Here is a 21,452-nt window from a genome sequence, read left to right as displayed (position 1 = left end):
CTCATTATTTTAAAATTATTGTTACTTCTTACACTTATATTCTACTAATACATTCTACAAAATATAAAAAAAAAAGTGGTTTAGAAAAAAGTGGTAACAATTAAAACGAAACAGTAGAAATATAACCTATAGATTGGCGATCAATTATTATTCAATAAACTTACCATTTGCATAGTAGTCAGGTACTTTTTCCACCATATATACTTCTGATATTCAGGGCCCATTGCAGCCACCATATAGTAGAAATACATTATAATATGAACAAAAGTGTTTAAAAGGGCGAAGAAAGTGCTATGACCGCCTGGTGCGAACTTCAAGCCCATCCAAACTGAAAATGGCATTATGCCATGATGGATTACATGAAGCGTTGACACGTGCTGATTCTTTTTCCTCAGAATGAAAAAGAGCTGAAAAAAAAATATCGTTAACATTCTGCCATATAAACGATCATATCGTTAAATTTATTTTCAATTTTTATTAAATTTTTAAAAAGGAGGGGAAAAAATTGATCATTTATTTTTTAGAATTGTCTCGATTTCTAAAAAAGTTAAATTGTTTCAATTTAAATGAAGTTTTATTAGTAATTTTATTAGTTACAAGTACTTGATACTTGATCATCAATCTTTATAAACGGACTTTATAAATATTGTTCAATCATATTAGGAAAAAATGCAAACTTGATTAGTCATAAAATCGATTTTAATCTACTTCTAGCCACGAGCTAAAGTGATTTGTAAAAAAGTAAAAAAATTAAAGAGCAAATGTCAAAACTCAATATCTTATAAAGTTTTATGATATTTAAACAGTTTTGAATGCTCTGTTTCTCCGATATCTGCAATTAATGTCTATTGTAACTGTCGATTTCATTATCGCACAAAAATAGCACAAATTTCCATCCTACGTCGAATAGTAACAGATTAATGCCGGTGTTACCAGTAGTACAAACGTTCGTTCGAGCAGTATGCATATGTGGCTTCTCGCAACTGTAATTATGTGTGTTTTTTTATTTGCAATAAAAAAATCTTACAATATTGGTAAGTAATTTGCTTCGAATAGCTCGATAGTTTTAAATAAAATGATTTTTAAAATAACAAAATAAAATTACCAATTTATTTTTATGAATTTTTTTTTTAAAAACACGATGCTAAAACTGATCAGTATAAATGAACGAATAAATATCAATATTTATAATTATTCATTTAATTAGAAATTGAAACATCGAGAAATACAAATCTTTTGTATTCGTCGATATACGTCGCCACTTGATCGAAATATTACAGATTATCAAAGAAAAAAGTAATATTAAAATTCATAACAATTGTTACTAACAATTTCTTTCTTTACCTTTTTTCTATTTCATATTTTCAAAGTATCGTTCAATTTCAATTCTCCAACCTGTTTAAATAGACCAAATATCGATATTAACGAAATATTATTCGATTAAACATAATCCTACATAATCATTTATATTCTCGAATAATTTTACAGATTTTAAAAATTGGCCGTTTTCCTCCTAATTGTCACACCACGATGAAATACTTAGAAGAATGAAAAAAGGAATCTAATAAACTTTGGAAAGACGTATACGTGTATATATAAGTACTCACGGTATCGAAGAACTCGGTGAACTTGCTGATGTAATACCACCAACATGTGTTGGCCATTCGTAGCGCCATAGCGTTGTTGGAATAGTCGACCGGTTGGCACCGGAAACTGTATCCTTTCGCCCAGCCACTCATCAAGTACTAAAACAAGAAAATGGTGGAAAGTGAAGACAATAAAAGGGGGCGCATTCACCGGCACGGGGACGGCTGCGAGTTATACAGTTCCGACTGTACGACAATCAGCATATAGAGTGCGATCGCCCGCTTTTCACCGGGAAACTCTGTTCCTCCGCTCGCTTTGTTCGATCAAGAAGCCAGCCGAAGGGGCGGAGACAGGCAACAAAAGAGTCCTCTCGGTTTCAGTCTCTCTCTCTCTCTCTCTCTAGCAAGATTCTCTCCTCGCTGCTATCTCAAATTCTAAAAAGCCCGCGCGCTCCTTCGAGAATTACGAACAATAGTTTGTTTCCTGTATCATTTCGGCCGTTTTTGCAATTTCTTTCGAGGAAAAAAAAAATAAAAGGAGAGAGAAAAAAATCAGGCCATCATGCGTGGTGGGCGAAGCATTCGATTCTTACGTTCGCATGCTTTTCTTCGATTGTTTCATTACACGATTACGCAATTGCCTATGTTCTACAGAAGCAGAATTCCCCAATCTGGTTATTATTTTTTTCATTGATTCGACTTTTAACTTAACTCACTTATTGATCTTTTTACTTTTATTTTATTTTTAATCGTATCGTAGAGATGGAGCGAGGGTTATACGATTTTTTTTTTCTTTTTCTTCATTTCCATGCTTCAATTAAATTGTAAGACAAGAGCTTGGTTACAATAGACGATTATGGGAGATAATACGTGCTCAAAATCGTATATGTTACGTGTCGCGGAAGTAGAAGAAATCTCGCAAGGCCGAGGTAATTGGTTAAATAGCGATGGTTTTACTCAAATCATGCATGAAATAACATTAGGAATATCTACGATATAGCCTTCGCTCGTATCGTAGTCGAAACGAGCAATTTACTAGAAACGCGATCTACGTTACAATCATTTTAATATATTCGCTATCACGCATTACAAATAGATATTGTTCGTATTCTATAAGTATTCAAAAATTGAAAAAGTGACTTTTCGTGCTGAAATAGGATAAATATCCCTAGGCGCCTATACGAATTCCCTATACGAAAAATTCTCTATACGAATTCCCTATATATTGTAAACTTACATTAAAAAAAAAAAAGACATCGATATATTATATATATATATTTACATATATACGAATACTTATATGTAAATAAATATTTATATGTACATAAAATATATATATATATATATATACGATGTATAAAAGTTTCAGATATTTTCTTAAATAAAACTATAATTTTCTTTGGTAACTTTTTTATAGGTTTACATTCAATGTGCGTTCAAAAATATATATAATTCTACTCAGAGTGCATCTTGAAAGAAATATAATACAAGTTCGAAACAAAATTAATTCCGTTTGATGTATTTTTTCGAATAATGAAAAATTAAAGGTAAGATAATCGGGGAGAATTGTATTCGCATGTTAAAACGAATCACTTTGTACATATCTATACAAATTTTGTATTTAACGAAAATGCTTCTGTATAATATAAAGAGTAATGAGCATTATTATTACGAGTAATTTCATTCTATCTTTTGTTTCAATTTTTTTCTTTCCACGATTGAGTTATGAAATAGCGCATTACAAGTAAAAATAAATAAATAAATAAAAAAAAAAAGAAAATCAACAATTTTTTTCAATAACAAATTTAATTTATATTCTCAATTTGATCTCCGTTTAATGATATCGATCTTACATTCATACATTCGTCTATTGATATTTCTCAATAAGCTGTCTAATCTTTTTAATCGATAACATGAAACTCTCGTTACATAAACGAATAGGATAGAATCAATTTCACGTCAATGAAAAACATTACAATATAGTGCCTTGGAGGAGAAACGTAGTCGTATTACCATGGCTAATAATTGAAGGTTAAATTCAACTGGTTATCTCATAAAATTGAGAAAAAATAGACAAATGTTGACATTATTTAGATTTTTAGATACATTATTATGAGAACAAGATAATTGATAATATCGCTTGTTACAAAAGTGATAGACGGATAATCAACCTTTCTAAGGAAAAATTGTTTGAATGTTTCTAACCTCTAATTGAAGCGTATCCCACCAACTTTTTTTTTAAACACATAACTCATTTCTGTTGTAAACAAGTAAATTCCTTTCTTTTTTTTTTTCATAGTAATAATTTTTTTAATCGAGTAACATTTATTAAAATATCATTATAAAGTATACATTCGTTAAATATTTATCTTAATTTAATATTTTTATTGGAAATAATATTAAATAAAATTGGTTCATTAATTCAATATATTCTCATATCTCTATCAATGATTAGCAAGGCAATGAAATTGATAAATATATAATTTTACGAATAATTTTAGAATAATTTTATTATTCTTTACCAATTAAAATTTTTCAACATCAAAGATTATCATCAACATCAAAATTACGCTCTTAAATAAATTTAATTAGTTTCAACGATCTGAAATTGATATGCTATTTTTTAATGGTATATTTAAATCGTTAAATTCTGAATATTTATTAAATCAGTCACTTTACATACAACAATCTGATAAATATGATGGGGAAAATAATAAATTTAAGAAATTTCTTATTGATTATTATTCTATTTTGAAACTTGATTTATTATATATTTGTATAAAAAAAAATAAGGAACAAACTCAAGGAAAAAAAAACAACGTTTCAGATACTTTCATCAATTGTTTATAGAGTTCCATCTAATTAATTAAAATTAACAGCTATGATTCGTGAAACTTTATCGATAAGAAATGCAAATTAACGATTTTTTTTTTTAGTATTAAGAAGATGACAGATATATCGTATATTATACAATTCTTAAGCCATGTTTACAACAAACAACGAAGAATTATATATGAAACGATCGTGATTAGATACGTAGATTTGCGTTGTGAAAATATTTTTCGTTTTATCATTTTTTTATTAAATGTTTTTTTTTGATAGTTTTCTTTTGGTTGAATAAATAATGTTTTTTGCTAGACTTTTCTTTTATTCATTTGTACAATGTGAAGAAAAAAAATTTATGTCTCTTAATAATATACATGGTGGACAGACAAAAAAGATAACGATTATGATAAATACGATGCTTATACAAATATTTATTATCTTGTATTATGATCTCTGTATTTTTGTATTAATTTTTGTATTATGAATATTATTATTAAAATTAGATATTATTTATTTGAAATTTGTTAATTAATTAAATTTAAGTAACAAATGAAGTAATTAAAATTAATTCTTTCAAATATATTATTATTCAAATAATAATTCCATTCTCAAATATTCCTTTGAATATTTAGTTTGAAGAAGTTTTTAAAATTAGATTTTATATTTTATTCAAAAATAAATCAATCAGTTTTTATGTATAAATGCATTTATCTTTGAACGACAGGTAATATTAGGATAATCTCAAGTTGTTAAAATGTAATAGAAATTATAAAAGATGATAAATGAGTTAAATTAAGTAAGTAAATTTAATAATTATTACTGTAATTTGTAATTTTAAATTTGCCTCACCTTCGACAAATTAAATTTTTGCATCATAGTGCAAAAAAAAAAGAAAAAAAAATACAGAAAAAATAAATAGCTAATCCGACTTGTTCAACTGTATAATATTCAAGATGTTAATCTTTCTACTTATTTCTAGAACAACGTAGATACATCTGATTTAATATTCATTTTTCAATATATGAATATTAAATTTATGAATATAAATACATCGTAAATAATCATCATGATACTTTTTGAATTTATAAAACACTCGATTCTTAGAAAATTTTTATAATTAAAATTCTATACACGATTGATACGATTATTAATAATTGTATCGAATGTATTTGCAATTCATTCGATTTTTATTGTTAATAATAAAGCAAAGAATCTTTTCCCGGTTCATATATATAAAAAGAAAAAAAAAAAAAAAAGAAAATACGATCCTGAAAAAAACAACGATTATTTCGAGGGAAACATTTCTAGTTTTCGATTCGATTATTTATTATTAAAATATTTTTAATTTTTGTGAATAAATAAATAACAAGAGAAGAATAAATAAAATAACTAAAATTCTCGGGTGAAGATTTTTTTTATTATAATCAAAAATTTATAGTAAAAAATTTACATTACTTTATTAATTTATATTATCGAATGAAATATTCTTCAAATTTACTTGGTGATTTTTTTTCTATTAATCCAAACTATTTATTAATCAAGATATTCATCTTCCGAGAATTCAACGTTTCAAATTCAAATTTTGACTTAACGCTTTTTTTCTTTTATCATCATCTTCATCATAGAAATGCACACAAATATATTGTTAACAAATCTCAAGACTTTGCATAATTATGTAAAAATATTACGAACAAGATTGGAAATATACATACTAATTAAAATAAATGACTCACGATTGTCACTGGTTTCGTGAACTTCAGAATGTTTTACCGACGAATTTAGCCGCGACTTGGATAATCGCGTGACGCACGACATCCGATTCGTATGTAACTTGATTGGTATCATCGACTCTAGAACACGGAATTCCATTAAACTTGATTGTGTTAAGCAGAGTTAGGAAATAACTTGGGTGTAGTTTAAAGTATGGGTCGTCCGGTAACAAGAACACAACGCGTGTATGGCCGAGGTAGTTGTGTCAAGGCCACGCGGTGTGATCTCGCGTTAAACACGATACGCACGCCAGGATAATTTTTCAGCGCACGGCGTTACACGATGATTAGAATTTTCAGAGACAATCCCGTGCTCAACTCGGATATTCGGCTCGGATTTCGTCCGTTTGCTTGAAAAAAACAAAAGAGATAAATTTCATTTTAATGGGGCATTAATTAATTAATTTATTTATTATTTATTTTTTCTATCTTTCGACAATAATCGAAAAGTTTTTAACGACCGAATTTTTTCGAAACTTTCTCCGTCATTTTATGATTTGATTGACGCCATATTGATTTTATCTATCACGCGTTTTTTAACGAGATAAGTTTAAAAAAAATTAAGTTATCGATTACAAAGAAGAAGTATCTAATATTTATATTGTATTTATTACGATATGACGTTAAACAAATTTCTTATATTGATTTAATTTTTAATAACTTTTATATATATATATATATATTTCAAATGAGATAGATTAATCGCCAATAAAATTTTTATTTTTTGAAATTAATTATCTCGTTTACATCTATCCCATTTTACAATTATATATGTTTTATTACCTTCTTCATTCTTCAAGTACGACCTACCTAAGTAGATAGATTACTACGTGCAAATATTCCTATTTTCTGACACAATGTTTTCCCGACATTAAAATTAAGATTCACATTTTTCAATGACAATAGAATAAAATCTCTCTCCTTTTAAAATAAAATTTACTTAAAAAAAAAAAAGCTTTCCTTCGATTTATCCCGTTCATTGTTCCATGCACGTTTTATAGAACGAGATTTTCGAAGCTTTTCGGGCGTGCTCCCCCCTCCCCCTTCTCTCTCTCTCTCCCTTCCTCCCCCCTCCATCCAGGAAAGTGCTCTAGCGGCATTGCAGTTAGTTTGCAGTAACTCAGAAGTCTAAGGACACACCGATATCGTATGCAGGTTGGTGTGTGGTATATAACGTGGTAGTAGGGTTTCCGTGGAACCCTAATTAAGCCATTTGCAATATCAGTGAAACGTCAGAACGTTTATACGTTTGAAAGGATAGCTACTGTTTGTACAGGAAGTCTTGGACAATGATATCGACGCTATTTACAAGCACTTCTAAATTGGTTTCAAGTGATAGTTACAGTAATGCATCGTTAATAGCTGTATGTTGGAATTGTATTCAAAACTGGATGTATTCCAAAATAAAAAGTATTAAGAATTAAATTAAATAAAATCAAAACAATCATTTTATTGCGATAAAATCTAATGGTCAACGAATGGAAAATATTTAAGGTACAATAAATAAAATCAATTAATCAAGAGAATTTTTTAAAAGATATATTAGAAACGATTGTTCGATGCATCTAAATTTGCAATGATTATTTCACGTATGATTTTTTATGGTTACTTTTATTTATACAAAAATTCCTCCAATATTTTTTTTTACTAATAAATGAATTTATGTTATTATGAATATTAATCTAATCGTTGATTTTATGACATTTTAATATATGCAAACACGAACAGATATGTAAAGATACGATCAGGGAACAGAATTGAAAAAGAATGAATATATGAGAATAATATTAAAATATTTGTTACATCTTTTATAAAATAAATAATTACTTCAAATAGAGAATATTTTAATAACTATAACGATAAATTTTTAATTTCAACTTGAAATATTATTTCAACTTAATTGCATCATGTAACATAGTTGAAAAAATAATTCTTTCAAAATTTTTACTTTTATTTTTACTTTTTATTATTTTTATTTATTCAACGGTTGAGGTCATCAACCGATCTCGAAATTTTTGGCATTATAATATATTCGATTCGCTAGGTAGATAAAAAAAATGTAAACAATCGACGGTTCCTTGACTCGTTAAAAAAAAAAAAAATACAGAAACTCATTTGGCCGAAACGATTTCTGAAAATGGCTGGAATGACTCTATACCTGCTATCGAGATAAAAATATATTTACGACGTATATATACATATCATTATTATATAACTATAGAATTACCGTTAAATAAAATTAATTGGCTTCTGATTTTTTGTTTTCCAAATTTGTATCCTTTTGATAAAATTATAATAATTTAATCTCATATTAATTTCAAAAAATCAAAAAATTGTTACTTTTTATCTAAACAAAAATGTAATTGTATACGTACATCTAATTTTTCTTAGAATAATTATTTCAATTATCAACTTTTAATGTTAATTCCCGTGTTTCAAAATATACCAGTAACTTAGGAACAGTAATCGAAAGTATATTGAAATCGTAGCGAATTTCGCACCTGTTCCCTGCCCGAGATACGTGTCACACGGAATCGTGTCATCGTGTCATGAAAATTACGTCCTTGCTCATTATGATACTCTGCAGCTACGCTGCCTCTCAAATGGTAAAACTGAACGGTCGAGTAAGACCTTCACAGCGTACTAATAGCTTCTCCCCGACGACAAGGAAAGTTCTTCGATGCTCGGTCAGTGTGACTAATACGCTTCCTAAATTGACTGTTCGTCTCTTAAAAAAAAAAAAAAAAATTCGCTTCAAAGAATTGCCGTAAAAATAATGAAACTTTTTTTTCTCTCTCTCTCTCTCTCTAAGAAAATTAGCAATGAAAAATTAATGTTCGATCGGTCAAATAGTGTAATCGATTTATCGACATTTCAAGAAAATCTTGTTGCATTATTTATCGTTTTTATGATTAATTGATTTAAACTCATTTCAAAATGGTATTTGTATAAATTGATAATAAAATAGTTGTACGTTTGAAATATTATTTCTTAACTGTTATTTTTAGAAAAAATTTATTTATAAACATGTTGAATCATTAAGATAAATGATTTATTTGGTTCAATATTTCTTCTGATATTAAGTAACGATAAACCATTAATTTTTTTATCAATATTGAACGATATATTGAAAACGAGTAATATATGAAGATAAATATCAAAGATACGTTAAAGTAGCAAAAAAATATTTAATACAGTGCGATATTATTATCGAAACAATATTAATATGTAATTGGGTAAGAATATCTCAAAAATATGACAAAAATAAAGAAATAAAACGTAAATTTAAATTTTTTGATAGCCATATTATTACGTATAATTATATACTATAATATTAATTATATTTGCGTTCCAGTGGACAGAGTGGAGCCAATTATCTCTAATTATGATTTTAAACCAAAAGACTTGATAAGAGAGACATTTTTGTGTCTATAACAATATACAAATGATTGATTTTATGTTATCTTCAATAACGTTCCAATTAATTCAATCAAACAAATAAATATATCGAAATGCAAAATTTTTCAATTTTTATTAATCGAGTTAAGTGAGTTAGCCGATCGATAAGCCGATGGATTGTCATAGACGATTTACTTACCATAAGAGAAAAAAATAGATTTTGTCTAATCGATTCTGAATTACAGAAATATGAGAAAAAAGATATTTTCTTAAAAGTCCTTGATAGATTAATATCTTTTTACCTTATACATATAATTTTTTTCGAAAATAAAATAAAAAATTTTTATGATGCGACGACGAAAAGAAAAAGAAGAAGCCATCATCATAAATTCTGATTTTCAGTCTCAAATTCAATTCTCTGATAATCAGAATATTATTAATTTCTTGATTAATATATAGCAAGGCAAATAATAATAATTGGACGAGAAAAATGTGTAGAAAGTACAACGAGGACATTAGCTCTACGATTCGCTCAGGATAACTGTATCGAATTGTGTATATGACATACTAAGTGCAAACCAAATACGATAGGTATTTCACTAAATGCGTACGCGCATTAAATACCCTAGCCAGACGCAGGACCGGTTGGAAATGTATGGAGGATAGTTTCTATTTTCATAGCAAATCGATTATTTACAATGATTTCGAAGCATAAAAGAAGTGAGCATGTCGTATTAATTTTATTCAGCGGAGGATTGACGTATGATCGATTTGTCTTGTCATTGAAATACTTTTTTAGTTACTAAGTTTAGTAACTAAATAGTACTATATAGTTATTATTTATTTTGTACAGTATTTTTTTTTTCAAATGAATGAACGAACGAATAAATAAATAAAATACTACGCGTTACATATCCTTTAAATAAATCTCGCAGGATTTATTTGGAAATAAATTTAGAAATAAAAAATAGCGTTAAAAATCGAAACGAATGATACAAAATTAAAAAGATAATTGATTTACAAATGAGTAAAGATTTGTTCATGTAGAAATCCGATTTAGAGAAAAATAAATTTGAAAATTTATTGATTATACGTGTATTAGATGTAATCTTGATTAACAACTGTTTCTGTTCATCAGAAATGTCAAGACCTTTATAACATAGCTTATTTGCTGTTAAATAATAATGTTGAATAATGTATTTTAAAAAAATTCAAATTATCATAAATTAAAAGATAATGTCATTTAATGCATTTAAACAAATAAAAAACTTATAAATAATTAATTAATTAATACCAGTTAATGTTTTTCAACTGATTAAACAATAATGTTTCTAAATTTGCCATATCAAGAATGCCATTTCGTTTATTATTAAAATTTCTTATACATTTATATTTATATAAATATAAATCTATATAATCTATACAATATTCTCTAAAATTATGCTAAATACAATAAATTTTCTGGAAAGATTTGTAGAATTTACTTGTAGAGTAATAATTGTAAAAAAAAAAAAATAAATTTATTTAACTAATAATAATTTAATTCGTATTTAAATTAACTTATTTCAATTAATATAATATTCTACGGAAAATAACAAATTAATTTTCTGCGATCCAAAAAAGATGACAAGTTTTATTATTGAATAATTATGAAATAATAAATTAATAAGTTTGTAACAATTCATCGTCGATTTTTATATGTATCGATAATTAAATTTTCTATCTTATCGATGAATTTCTATCAATTTCCCTAGAAACATCAGAAAAGGCAGAGCTTCGAATAATTCTATCCGATGAACGATCTCGTTTCACACATGTACTTGACACGACATCGACATTCGTGAATGCAATGGAAAGTTGAAGAATGCAAATCGTGGGTGGGTTCGCCAACTCATGAGCTTTTCATCGACATGATGAATTTCATTGACTGGTCGAAGAAGGAATTGGCTTATGCAAGCCACGAAACCGACTCATCGTAAGCAAGGCAATAACTTTCACGAACGAGAGCCAGGTATGTATATCGTTGTCTCGAGACCGATTATTAATTATTATTCTGCACGGTATCTGAAATGGTACGTCTGAATAGGATTATTCAAACGAGTTTGACGGCGAGAAACAATCGCCAGCGTATATTTCTCCGCTGTGCGAGTCGTGAAGTTGGCTAGAGAACGAATTAAGCTACGTTTACATCGAGCCATATTAGACAACTTTTTTGATTGGTCAACCCGATAACAGGTCGACGCAATAAAATTATATGGTTTCCATTTAAATTTAACCTTCGTACGACTTCTAACAGTCAATCCATAGAAAAAGAAAAATTATTTTATCTGAAATATTCTTTCGTATCGTTTATATTTTTTCGAGATATTCGAACGATTCGATATAACTGGACTATTATTATATAAATAGAATTCGTATAAACAAACTTATACTATACTATAACTGCTGAACGTAAAATGATCATTTCTTTTTCTTTTTTATCATTTCCTCTCTTTTGCTCAAATCGAATTCATAAAGATCCATCTATCTAGATAAGGATTCGATCAAGATTGTAGATGCCAAACTAGGCACTAATGTGTAATATGAAGAGAAAAAGAAAAAATGCTGACGAACCTCGTAAAAGATCCACGTGGAGAATAGCGTTTGGATTAGGTTATAGCTAATTAGGATTCCTCGAAGCTTGTAAGGCTTTTTATTCTCCATTATCCTCGGTCCTAAAACTTTGCTGAAATACGCATAACACAGGCATATCACCATGGTAGGAAGAGGACTGCTCATCATCATCCAATGGTTCACTCTGGGATCTAAAATCAGAATAACAAACATCAGGATTAAGAATAACAACACATTAGAGATTCTTTTTTTCTTTTTTAAATATAACCTCAACGGTTATTTAAAATTAAATGATTTATTTGTTTACTATTACTTTTTTTTTTATCCGATTTCAATGAAAATAATTAATTTCTTCTAATATGTTATTATTTCTTGTCTTCTATTGTGTGCTCTTCCTTACTACGTTCCCTCTTTTCCACGTTCTCCGTCATCATTTTTGATTTTATTCTTCCATTATTAAAATATTTTTACGAATTAGAAAATACAAGAGTATTATTATTTTATTTTGACGTTTTTGTAAACAATTTTTTGAAAATATCAAAAATTGTTTCGTCGATTAACTGGAAAGAATTCAGAAAGAAACATAAAAATTCAAAGATTTTTTTTTTTTTGAAACGAATGCTAGTCATCAATGTATTCTCATCATATATTTGAGAAACGACTAGTTAAAGAAACATCAAGCTCACGAAGATTCAAGCGTTTCAAATGTTGTAACATAAAAAATAGATTTTAAATAACTTCTTACAAAACATACTATAAATTAAATTACAGAAAATGTATGTATTCATCAAAAATGGGTACATTATCTATACAAATTATATAAAATTGTATCTTATATAAGATGTTTGTTTATTATTATTATTATTATTATTTAAATAAATTACAAATAAACGAATATACATATATAAGAATGATTTAAAAAGCATAACGAGAGTCATTTTCGATAATAGATTGAATTGAAATTCTGGATATTTCGTTTATTTTTCATTCCACAACTGTCAATCGGATTATCAAATATGTTTTGAGTTATAGAACTTGAGTTTTTAACACGATATAAATAATATAAAAAAGACAACCTTGCTTAAGTAATGGGGTAATAAAACTACTAAAAACTTTTTTATATATCGAAACTTTTTGACTTTCGAAAAGTTTCGAGTATCACCCTCCCCCCAGTTTAGATTCATGAAAATTATTTCATTATGCAAACTACACTTTGCTTGAATATCGAAAGTTTCAGATCATAAAAATAATAAAAACTAATCGAAACTTTTTGACTCTCGAGAAGCGCGTCGAATTGTTCACAATAGTTTTACAATATTTATAATAAATCTAAAGAAAAATTTAGAACGAATAGAATAAAGAAAGAATATATTTTCTCGGGCAATTTCACTCGTAATCCGAACTTAAATTCGAAATCTTCTGTGATTCGTGGCTAATTAAATTTTGCTCGGTCGATAATAGCGTTATAGCCCAGATATTTAATTATCGGATCTTCCAACGATTCTTAATCGTCGTCGAATAAAGAAGTAAAGAATTGTCCGTTTTCATTATTTGTTCCTTTTATTTTTTTTTTCTTCTCTTTTTCTCCCCCTCCCCACCTCCCTCTCTCGCTGTTCTTTATTTTTCAATAACTTTATAAATCGCCGTTACGATACAATAAGTCTCGTTGTGATGATTTTCCTGTCGTTAAACGGCGATAAAGTTATAGGGTTCCCGGTTCGTTAACCTCTTTAACACCAGGATTATTTTTAGAACAATGACAAAGTAATCCAACTACTTTACTTTAACGCCCGATTGAACTCTTTTGTATGTATCGGGGAAAATTGAAACTTTTAGCAGGTCGATGCCACGCTGTGTAAACAGTAACACGAGCAACGTTTATCCAATGTTCCAACAACTTTATTATTTAAAAGAAGAACGTAATAGTATAGAATGTGTGTAGTATTTGGAAAAATACTAGTCACGATTTCGAATGATTTTTTAATGTTATAAAATATTTCTCTCTCTCTCTCTCTCTCTCTTCAACGTACTTTCTATTTTTAGAGATGATTTTCTATGTTTAATAAAGAATTATATAATGAGAGGAACGTCGGAAGAATGGTTACACAATCAGAAGAATAGGAATTAAAGAGAGAAATTTTTATTTACGAGTCCTATAATAAGTTTTTGTGAAAATGAAGTTTTTGAATTCATTGTAATTGTATAAGATGCGCATGCGCAAAGAAAATGCGCGATTCAAAGTATACGATATAATCGCAATTTTAAATCGCAACAATAATTTGTCGCTGTCGATAAAACAGTATTGCACGAATTATAAAGTAATTAATAGCTAATAGTGAATGATTATTTCTTTTTATAATAGAAAAGTATATACGATGAAATAAATAATCTTTTTTTTTTTTTCTATGATAGAAAAATATACGATAAAACAAAGACTCTTCCGATCATTTATATATACGTAACTCGTTGCCTTATAGAGAGAAAAAAGGAGCTTATCGTTGTTATCGATCGAAAAAATGTAGATAAAATCGTACTTTTGTAATTCGGTGTACCGTATTTAATTTTTACGACTATATTACCCTTTTAACGTTACTTTAACCCAAATTTTAAGTAACAATGGTGTAATTCGAAACATCGACCACGGTGGAAAACAATGGCCAATATAGCGAGGGAAAAGTGAGATAACGAACACGAGAAGAACGAGCTAATTATTCGAATATACGGATACATTGAAGTTTCTAAATGCAATAAAAGTGTATAGAACAACAACAACTGAATGCTAAATTTAAATATGAAACTACATTTGAAGAAAAATTATTAAGAATTACTAATAAAATTAAACTAAATTTATAACTTTATATATAATAATAATAAGAAATATTTTTTGAAAAGTAAAAATATACATTATTTCTAGGAAACATGTGATGAAATTAGATTTAAATTTGAAAATTACACAATTGTGTAATACATCTTGTGCGTAAAATCTTGAACAAACTAAACATGGACGAATGTTAACAACAAAAGTAAATTTAAAATTCTTTTTCCTTGAAATTATGCATTATAATTGTATTCTAATAATATTTCATAATATTTGGCGATAATAAATTTCAATCAAAATTGATGCAATAAAAATATTCACAAAAAAAAAAAACATTAATAATTTTCAAATAATTTTTTATTCGAGTTAATCGATTCAAATAAAATGACAAATAATTTGGCATAAATAAAAGATTGTTATGAAATTATTTGTTGTAAAAATTTACTTGTTCCTGCTTCAACATAAATAAAAAAAAAAAAATTTTCCGCAGAAGCGGAAGACCTGTTAAAAATAAAACAATATTTGGAAAATTATTTCCAAATTATCCATCGAAGTGAGAGATAAAAAAGCCAAATATAATAACAACGCGATAAATTAAAATTTATTTTACATAAATACCCAACGTATTCCTGTAAATTGGATAATAGAATCATATTACATTCATATAATAGGATTATCTCAATTAATTTTAATTTTTCTTTCAAATTTCAAGAATTCACATTCAGATTAATAAATTCATCGTAATTCGTCTGGCTCACTTTTCGAATTTCCTAGCGCATCTGTTAGCGCTACTGTACTTTATTTTCGTTCGTGTAATTGGAATAACTAGTTTAGATATAATAAAAGAGGCTCGGTTAAGAGTTCGCTTAATTGGACATTCTCGAAAATTTCCTTAAACGGAATATTATAAATTCACGATCATTACTTTGCACTTACATTTACCGATATATATCTGGAGAATTTTCTGAAGAAATTGGCCGACAAATTTCGTTCGTTTTTTTCGTTCAAGAGCGAGAACTGAATGGAGAATGAGAGAGAACAGGTAGGCAGTGTATCATTTTAATTGTATATAATTTCAATAATTCCTCAACTTTGGCTAAAAATTTTTCGTTTCCTCTTATTTCGATAATATTTCAATATATACCGGTCAAATACCTGAAAATAGGAATTAGAAATAACGATGAGCCATGTCTCGAGCCAGCAGTTCCAGAAATTAATAGAAATAGCTTATCGCTACATAAATGAAGAAATTCACGATTGTATAAATAATTTTCTATTTCCGATGCAAAATGACGTGCACTCTTGTTTTATTAATCATTTTTCTTTCGTTAATTTATTTTTGCCTCTCATTTCAATAATGACCAAACATGATTCTAATACTAATGATGATCAATGAGGAAATATTATCATCTTATTTAATTATGGATTGGATCTCTATTTTCTCTCTCTTTCTCTCTCTCTCGTCAATTTATTTTTATTCCACGAAATCTATCGGAAAAAATATCTCAGAAAAAAAGATATTTGACACAAAGTTTACATAATGATGGAAGTAAAAAGGAAATGACATTCATCGTTCAAGAAGGGGAATGGAAATTTATTAACAATGTGTTATTGCATGAAATTCAAATGTATGTATATTTATACGATTTGAAAAATGTTTTATTATAATTGTTGAATTCGATGAATGAATTTATCACTCGATAAATAGCACGATAACACGTGAATTAATTATAACTAAGCGTAATTATATAATTTGCAAATTGTATTCTCTGATCGATGATACATGGAATTGGTAAGTTTTAAATTTTGACTTTTAGACTTTTAGAAGAACGGATAAGGAATAACATTCTTTTTATATTATTTTCCAATCTTGAACTTGAGTTTTTTAAAGAAATTTTTTCGAATTATATTATTTTAAAATTATTTTTTAAAATTATTATTATTATTTTTTTTTTTTTTTTGCATAGGAAATATTTTTTTACTTCAGAGACACCATCTTGTTATTACGGACAACATTCTGAAAGGCTAAAACGTGAAAAAATTCGATGCCTGGTCCATGACAGAACTCGTTCCTGCTCGTCTCTATGAGCTACTTTCAAATATACATAATATAAATGTACATAGATATAGTAAGTTGAAGGAAAACTTGTCCCTATTCATCCGTCAAAATAACTAGGAAGAAAAATGTTCCTATTCTATAGTTACTAATTGACGAAATGGATGAAAAGCATATGCGGTGAAAACATTTTCTCGTAATTGTTACACGACATTTCGACCTCAATAATTGTGTGATGAATATATATCTGTTTATAATATTTTTCAAGATTGACATTACATCGAAAAATATATTTTTCGTGCGATACAGTTCGAAACGCTACGAAATTAAAAAAGTTTCGAGCTTCTCGAAATCTCGAAATGTTTCGAAAAAAATTTCGGAACTTTTTATTATTATTATTATTATTATTATTATTTTTTAATCATGATTTGAAACTTTCAAAACCCGAGTAAATAATAATAAACGAAATAATTTGCAGGGATCTCGAAACGATATTTCGAAACTCAACAAGTTTATCGAATTATTGTCGAAACTTTTTTATTATTTTCCTGGCTCTCCGAGTAAAAAATAATTTATACATGAATGAATAACACGTAAAAATTTTTTCTATCCAATTATTCTTCCATTGAAACTTTTCACTTTCGAAATATTTCGAAATGTCCCCCCCCCCCCCCTTCCCCTTAAACGGTTTCGATCCATATAAAATAAAAATCCTCTTCTATTACTTTTGGTCGGTCACCTTTTTCGATTAAACCCTCTCTAAAATTTTTCAATCGCAAGAATAAACAAAAAAAAAGAAAATAATAATAACAATAATAAAAATAAAAAATTCAAATTTTCCAAGAAAAATTCTTCGTCGCCGAAAAGCGCACGTATCCTCTCATTTTATCCATATTTGTCCTTCACAAGAACACGACGACAATAAATATGGCCGACGAATCGCGACAACAAACCGACAAAGCCGATTCGTTTTCACAACACAGAGAGAGTCCACCGGGACGAGAGAATTCTCGACCGAGGGAAAATCAGTCGACTCCACTCTTCCGACTGACGGTGTTAACCGTCGGCTTAGATAAATTTCTCAGCTTCATTTTTTATTCAACTCTTCGCGAAAAGCCATGAGAAAGAGAAAGAGAGAGAGAGAGAGAGAGAGAGAGAGAGAGAGAGAGAGAGAGATGGACACACGCTCTTCTCGCAAGGATACATTAAAGAAGATTTGTTGTCTTTTTCTTTTTTTTTATTATTGCAAGTTTTAATCAACGACCATTTATGAAGGATTTGATAATAAAAAGCGGTGAATCTTAAGTTTGAGAATGCTCGGCCACTTTGAGTATTTGAGATATAAAAATAAAAAAGCGTTCAATTAATCAGGTAATTAAGATCCCATTTCAGAGGATGTATTCGAGTGTTTCGATAACTCGATATAATTATACATACTTTAAAGATGATAAATATCTCGTCGATAATATACTTCACAAGTTTGAATCAATAAGACATTATCACATTGTATCATATTTAAAAATTTCTCGTATGTGTTGTTACTGTTACACGAATGGGAGGAACAGAGAGAGAAAGAAAGAAAAAGAGTGTGTGTGTGTGTGAGAGCGAGAGAGAGAGAGCAATCGTAGAGAAAAGCGAACGAGTATGGAAGAACGGATTCGATGTAATCAGGCAAAAGGCGTCTCTTGGTATACACTGGAGAGAATTAGCGGAAAACACGGCCTACTGGTCTACCTGATATTAAATCGATAACCCACGTACCGTGTAGCATGAAAAGAGAAATGGTCAATTTGAGCCCTCTTAAACGGCTCGTGAGTCTTGTAATGGTTACACACGTCAACCTTCTCACGAATCAATTCACGAAGGCGAAGAAACCCTAGCGAGTTAACGTAATCATTTAAACGATTGTCCAACTCTTTAACCTGGCGTATTACTTTCTCAGGATCCATTATATCCCACTTCTATCATCGTTATAACGAAGCGAAGATTTTTTTTCTTCTTTTTTTTTTGACCGACTTATGATAACTTTTGGAATACGAACGAAGGCGAAGAATAATTTGATTCTTTCAATTGCACTATTTGTATCTATTATAATGTAATGATTTTATATATGTGTGTGTGTGTGTGTGTGTGTATGATAAATTGATTTAATTATTACAATTACATAGATTATTATAATATTATATGATTTAATCAATTTGTTTAAATTTGGATTCAAATTTAAAGTAGCAAATTTAAAATAATAATCTCTTGTGATCTTGTGAAAGAGTTAAAAATTAGTGATTCGGATATCAAAGATCACTTATTATTATTATATCGGAATTTAAAACATAACCTCTCTACCAAAATGTCATAACATAATACAGATACGTTTTCCATTCTAGAAACAATTCAATAAGAAATAATTAAGAAAATCGTCATTCAATATAAATATAATGCTCACGAACAAAAATAGCAGCAAGACGAATCAAAGAAAACGGACGAAAAAAGACATATGAATCGGTATGGGAAAAGCTGATGCGTCGTTTCTTTTTTCCCTTTGGCCAATAACCACGGCTCAAGACTCCAGGAAGTTTGAATGGAGTTCAAGGATTTCGAGAGGATCAGTAGGGAAATTGGGAACGAGATGGAAACGACGTTACAACACTTTATTGACACACGCGTCTTCATGAAGCGAGAGGTCAATTTGAAAATATACACGACAAATACGCCATCTCTGAAACAACACGTCGCGTCTCCCTTCCAATCGCGGATATGTTATGTATATAGACCCGTGTCCCCGTTCGAAAGATATTACGAAAACAAATTATTCGATGCATTTCTTCGCTTTCATCACTCGCGAAAATGATTCGTTAAAGGGATATTATGATTTCGTTGAATTTTTTTTTTCTTCTATAAAAATTACACGATTATTATGCTTACACGTTTCCGAATATTTGTTTGTTGATTGCAACCGAGTGAAATTGGTATGTTTGGTATACATAGTATACTCGTTGAGGGGAATTAGGTTATTGTGTCAGTTTAAATGATTTAGCGATTAATGTTTTTCAATTAATATGCGTATACAAATTTTAACAAAGAGAAAAACTGTGAAATGAGAGAGGGAAAATAATAATAAATATTTATTGATCATTGTTTGATACTTGTACGCTAATTAATTATATGAAAGTGAAAATTGTGCGATTTAAATCGAGATCGAAAATAATATTACAATCAATAAGAAATATTTTTGTTTATATATAAATATAAAAATGGAAGCGATTTTTATATTTATGAATGTAAATGTAGCAAAAAATAATTTATATTCATGTATGAACATGATAAATAATTTTTACACATATTTTCATTTGATTTTTTTTTAATTTACTTCGATAAATATTCGAAATTTTTTTTAGAAATTTTATTCGATCGAATAGTATCAAATAAATTGTATTTTCTTTTACTAATTTAGTTTAAACGAAAGAGATAATTATATTTGTAAAATAGAGTGGCCATCGTGTGATTTAGAATTTTATTTGGCCATGTTTTCAATAATAAACTCATTCTCATTCATTTTCTCGTGCTTATACTAAGCTATACACGAGAAGGGAAACATGAGAAGTATATAGCACGAATAAGACAAGACAGAGTGCAATAACGGTACACAAGCAGATCATTTTACAATAAATTTGAAATCAATATGAAAATCAATACACAAATATAATCGTATTTCTATCATTTTAATCGAACCTCACTAATTCATCTGTGGCAATCATCTGTAACGAATCTAATTAAAAAATTATAACGAATTTTCGTTTCATAATTTATAAAAAAAAAAATTTTTTTTCAGATAAAATTGTTCTACCCTCTAATTTATTATATTCTAAAAATATATACAAAGTTTCATTAATAAATCACAATTTTCGAGTTGGATGAATTCTTCTGTAGCCCAATCCCGTTAATTTCTCGGAATTAGTCTTCCTTTCCAAAACCCATTCACCGTAATTTTACTAATCTTTTACGAAACGATTTCACACGAAAAAAAATCGAATCGAGGCCTCTTTACGTCCTATATGACTTTATTCGCATTCCCAGTATCGCTTACAATGGCGGGATCGTTGGGGAAAAAATGTTACCCTACTTGGTTTTGTCGCGGCTGCTCGTTTTTGATTTTTAGTACGTTCGCACCAGACTGACCCACTTGAATGTCATAGACCCCAGGGGAACCGATCGAGCCACGCTCTCTTACCCCTTTTAAAACCGCGAATCTGGTTAATATACCAAAAGGAAAAAATTCTCTTACCTGATTTGTTATCCATCAGATCCCTGTATCCGTGCACTAGATCTGTCACTATGGCTGTCATCTTGGCTGAGGTCTGCAATCACAACGGAAAACGTTTTACCGC

The 21,452-nt window shown here is 28.5% G+C and overlaps 1 protein-coding gene and 1 long non-coding RNA gene across 2 annotated transcripts in view; one reads left to right on the top strand and one right to left on the bottom strand.

The window, feature by feature from the left end:
• Positions 1-21,452, bottom strand: part of LOC108000352 (elongation of very long chain fatty acids protein AAEL008004) — a 38,404-nt gene that overhangs the window by 3,865 nt on the left and 13,087 nt on the right. The window contains exons 2-5 of the mRNA XM_017060609.3: positions 21,350-21,422; positions 12,194-12,384; positions 1,608-1,745; positions 165-407 (exon numbers count right to left, since the gene is read on the bottom strand). Of these exons, the coding sequence (XP_016916098.1) occupies positions 165-407; positions 1,608-1,745; positions 12,194-12,384; positions 21,350-21,410 (633 nt within the window). The 5' untranslated portion in view covers positions 21,411-21,422. The remainder of the gene's footprint in view (positions 1-164; positions 408-1,607; positions 1,746-12,193; positions 12,385-21,349; positions 21,423-21,452) is intronic.
• Positions 403-1,912, top strand: LOC133667479 (uncharacterized). Its single transcript, XR_009833030.1, has 2 exons — positions 403-1,034; positions 1,489-1,912. It is a non-coding gene; the product is annotated as an uncharacterized LOC133667479 (long non-coding RNA).

Source organism: Apis cerana, linkage group LG16 (assembly GCF_029169275.1).
Source record: "Apis cerana isolate GH-2021 linkage group LG16, AcerK_1.0, whole genome shotgun sequence".
Classification (NCBI taxonomy): Eukaryota; Metazoa; Arthropoda; class Insecta; order Hymenoptera; family Apidae; genus Apis; species Apis cerana.
Note: the sequence above shows the minus strand (reverse complement) of the source record. Positions and strands in the feature narration are given on the sequence as shown.